At 38.2% G+C, this 4,176-nt stretch overlaps 1 protein-coding gene across 1 annotated transcript; it reads right to left on the reverse strand.

Moving 5' to 3' along the window:
* Positions 1-334: 334 nt before the first annotated feature.
* LOC141712254 (subtilisin-like protease SBT1.5) lies at positions 335-3,001 on the reverse strand. Its single transcript, XM_074515122.1, has one exon. It carries the CDS (start codon positions 2,733-2,735, stop codon positions 399-401), a length of 2,337 nt encoding a protein of 778 aa, XP_074371223.1. The 5' UTR covers positions 2,736-3,001; the 3' UTR covers positions 335-398.
* Between the last annotated feature and the right edge of the window lie 1,175 nt (positions 3,002-4,176).

Genomic DNA, 4,176 nt, shown 5'->3' on the forward strand with positions numbered 1-4,176 from the left:
CATATAAATCCATGGTTCTAGCCCACACACAAGAGTCCAGCTATTTAATGCACCCACAGGGGACCTGTTTTAGGGTCCATGGCCGAAAGCGGGCATAACATCTTGTGATGAACAAAGTTAGAGAGAAGTATGTATTGATCACCAGTTGTTTGTTGTAACACTCCAATGAAGATCACTTAAACAAATAATTACTCAAAAAGCCTGGGCCTAATTTGACTTACTTATGTTTCTTGATAAATTACATGTAACTTGATAGGAAATTACTTCCTATAATGAAGCATAATGTTATGACTATATCACGCATACATGAACTAATTTATATTAGAAACTTGAAGATAATAAAGTCTAAGCATGTTATGTAAATTTTACATACGTTTGACCAAACACTACTTTAGATTCTAAAACAAAGGCTTCTGATAAACTACCACAAGAGGTGTATTCACCACATGATCTCCATCTCTCCATGTCAGTTTCCCTTCTTCGGACAACATACTTCCCGCCGACACTCCCATCTTCTTACCTGAAATTCGAACTATATAACTTTGTTTCTCACCTTTCTTCGTAAATTTCATCCTTGGTGGATCAACAGTAACATTTACATGTTTTGGATTAATAACTTCTGCTATGTACGTAGAGGCATTCTCACTAACATGTGTTACTGTTCTTCTCACAACAACTTCAAATGTCGACGTTTCAGATTCTTCGAAGGCAACAACAATTGCCGGGTAATTCAAATCCCAAGGCTTCTGTTTCGTGCCTTTGCACCCTAATGATCGTCGAGCAATTAATCGTATTTCTTGGCGACTATAATTAGAGGAACATAAGAAATTCAAATAGTCAGTACTTGTTAAATCATAAACTAATCCCGGATCAATGGCTTTGTCAGGGTCCACATGTCCAGCACCCATGTCCCATACTTTCGATTCATTGTACGCCTTCTCATCCTCTATAGGCTTTCCGTCGGAGTCCATCGTGTATGCCGTTGTCATGAAGGCTGATTTGACCATTGCTGGTGACCAATCAGGATGGGCTCCTTTGAGTAATGCAACAAGACCTGACACATGTGGGCATGACATTGATGTCCCGGACAATATGTTAAAATCAGTGCGACGTGTGTCCATGGCTAATTCCGTGGGTGGCGTGTTGTCAGGCCATGCAGCAAGGATGTTGACGCCTGGAGCGATTATATCTGGTTTCAAAACATAAATTGATTCAGCATTGGGTCCCCTAGCTGAAAATGATGCCACAACAGGTGCTGGTTTCACTCCTACTTGAGTCCCATGGAAAACTATACTAGCTCTTGGGTTTTGATTCAATTTTACATATGATCGGAGCTTATCACCAACTGATGCGGTAACTGATAAACCTGGAATTATATGAGCATCGGCAACCAATCCTTCTCCGGTTGCTGCCAAGTTGGCAACTATAACTCCTACTCCACCGGCACTTTTCACTGTTTCACCTTTCATGGCACGTGATGTTCCACCTCGATTGCAAATCACAATTTTGCCCCTAACCAAATTACTATCCAAAGACTTTGGCATACAAGCTCCTCCAGAAAAATTACTGAACCCTTTTTGACGAATAAAAGCATGTCCTGCGTAAATAATTGGTGTATATGGCAGATCCTTACCTGTATAAATTGTGGCGCCAGTGAAATTTTCGCCATTCTCCAACTTCAAATCGGCTGGAAATTTCCTATCAATTGTGCTAGCACCAATAGTAATGATCCATGGAGCAACGTTTGCAACCGATTGTGAAGCAGGTCCTTCATTACCAGCAGAAGCAGATACAATTATTCCTCTCTCCATCGCTGCGTACGATCCAATCGCAATCGGGTCAAGATGGTATGGAAGTGTTCCGCCACCAATTGACAATGAAATTATATCGACACCGTCTTCAACAGCTGCATCGAACGCTGCGAGAATATCTGCGTCTGAACAACCTTTCTTCCAACATATTTTATATGCTGCTACTCTGGCTTTCGGAGCAACACCAATGGCGACACCGGCTGCAAGAGTGAGGAGAGAGGCGTTACTAACTTCCCGTCCGGCAGCGATGGAGGCCGTATGAGTACCATGTCCTTGTGTGTCTCTAGGCGATTTAAGTTCGGAACTGATGTTCACTTCTTTCATTCTCATACTGGCTTCATAAGCTGCTCGAAAATATCTTGCTCCGATTAATTTTTTGTTGCAGTGATTTTTCCCGAAATTTTCACCTTCAACACACTCGCCCTTCCAACGTGCGGGAATAGGAGGAAGGCCTTTGTCATGGAAACTAAGACGTTCTGGCCAGATACCAGTATCGAATATTCCGATGATGACATCTGAACCGGAGTCAGATTCTGTGATTAAACCTGAGGGATTTTTTCCTTCGAGCCCGAGGAATATGGGAGAACGAGTGGTATGGATCTGGCGGAGTTGGTCAGGTATGACAGCAAGAATTCCAGGCTGGGTTTTAAGCTGCTGGGCTTGTTGGGTGGTAAGGGTAGAAAAGCCATGGAAAACACTTTTATATATATGGAGAATATCTTGATTATTGGAAAACTCTTCAGAGTCCTTCATTAGTTGAGAGGAATCTAGTGTTTGAAGAGTGGATTTATACCAATTTTCAACGTTAGAAAAAGCAGAGGGCTTCAAGTCATTTTGGACTCTAATTATGTAAGTTTGAGATTGAGCTAATATGGATGGGATTTGGAGGAGAAGTGAGAGAAGAACCCAAAAGAAAGAACCCATAGTATGTGTCTCTGATGGTGTTTAGAACAGAGAAGGCTAGAAGATTTATAATGGATTGTGTGGTGAATTTTAGGAAAAAACGACGAAACAGAAAAACAATTAGGATGCAAAGAGTGCAGAACTATTCTAGAAGGGCAAAAGTAAAGAGGCTAAATAGGTGCATGACATAAGAGTAAAAATTGGAGGCTATTGTATATTATGCATTAATGTTATTTATCTATTACAGATCATAAGATTTGGTCTTTAATAGGCGGGGTTATGAGCAGAGATCAGATATTATCTTAGATATGTAGAATTTTTAATATGTATAAGAACAGGCTGTACAATAAAAGACTGGTTTTAGCGAGTTCATTTTACATCGTTAATTTGTAAAACTGGATATGATTATTGATTTTGTTTATAGGCTACATCGAAAGGCAAGCTATCCTACACATGATAAATTCTTCCTCAGCTCATTTTTTGGTAGAAGATAAGTTGTTTTCGGTAGATTAGCTTACAGAATGGTTCTAACCTTGATTGTTAATACAACAACAATTAACTATGTTAACACGAGTAGGCTGAAATCAGAGTCTGATTCAACTACGGTTGTGTATACATCACATGATCTAAATAATATAATTATTTTCCTTGTGTCTTTCAATGTGTAGTGTTGATTTAAGTTGATGATTTCACCATGGTTGCCGTTTTGCTCGGAATCCATGGGGCGGCCATAGGAGGCTAAACATAGTAAAGCAATAGGTAATAACACAACCTGTGATATGTGTGACCTTAAAACTGGGGTATTGGAGTTATTTTGCAAAGAGAAGACAAAAGTGTGTATGTAGTAGTAGTTGTGTACAGTCCTAATTGAGTTGTCTTCTTGGAGGATCAAGGCATGCATCCTATTTTTAGATCATCTCTGCTGTTTAATTCTTGGATTTTTTCTGCAGTTTTGTCAATAGTATCTGTTGCTGCATTCAATGCTATACGTTAGCTTAGACTTTTGATCACTAGTGGAAGCTTTGTCTTCAATTATTTCAAACCAATATATTCTTTTTAATTGTCGCCTAACTTTTCTGCATTCTAACATGGTATATTCAATTCAAATTATAGAGGATTTATAACAATTCATTAATTTGAATAATTGTTGTTGATTTTGGCTGATTTTAATTATACACGGATTTTAGTGGAGTTAAATAAATCTCGTATAGTCTTGCTGATTTGAGACAAATCCATCGAAATTTCCTGAATTTTGCTAAGATTTCTGAAAACATAAAATACACTAGTAAATTCATCAAAATCTACAATTTTATAAAATACAAAAAAATCCATGAAATTTGAATATCACCAGATTTTAATGATTTTTTTAAAATCTAAATTGAATTCTCCTGTATTTTTAAAAGACTTTTTTCAAACCCTATTGAATAACATCATATTTCAAATGATTTTTTAGAGTCCGAAT

The sequence above is a fragment of the Apium graveolens genome, chromosome 3 (genome assembly GCF_009905375.1).
Source record: "Apium graveolens cultivar Ventura chromosome 3, ASM990537v1, whole genome shotgun sequence".
Lineage (NCBI taxonomy): Eukaryota > Viridiplantae > Streptophyta > Magnoliopsida > Apiales > Apiaceae > Apium > Apium graveolens.

Bases quoted from the DNA above. Each gene is read 5' to 3' on its own strand.
- LOC141712254 (XM_074515122.1), bottom strand. From the start codon at position 2,735: ATGGGTTCTTTCTTTTGGGTTCTTCTCTCACTTCTCCTCCAAATCCCA.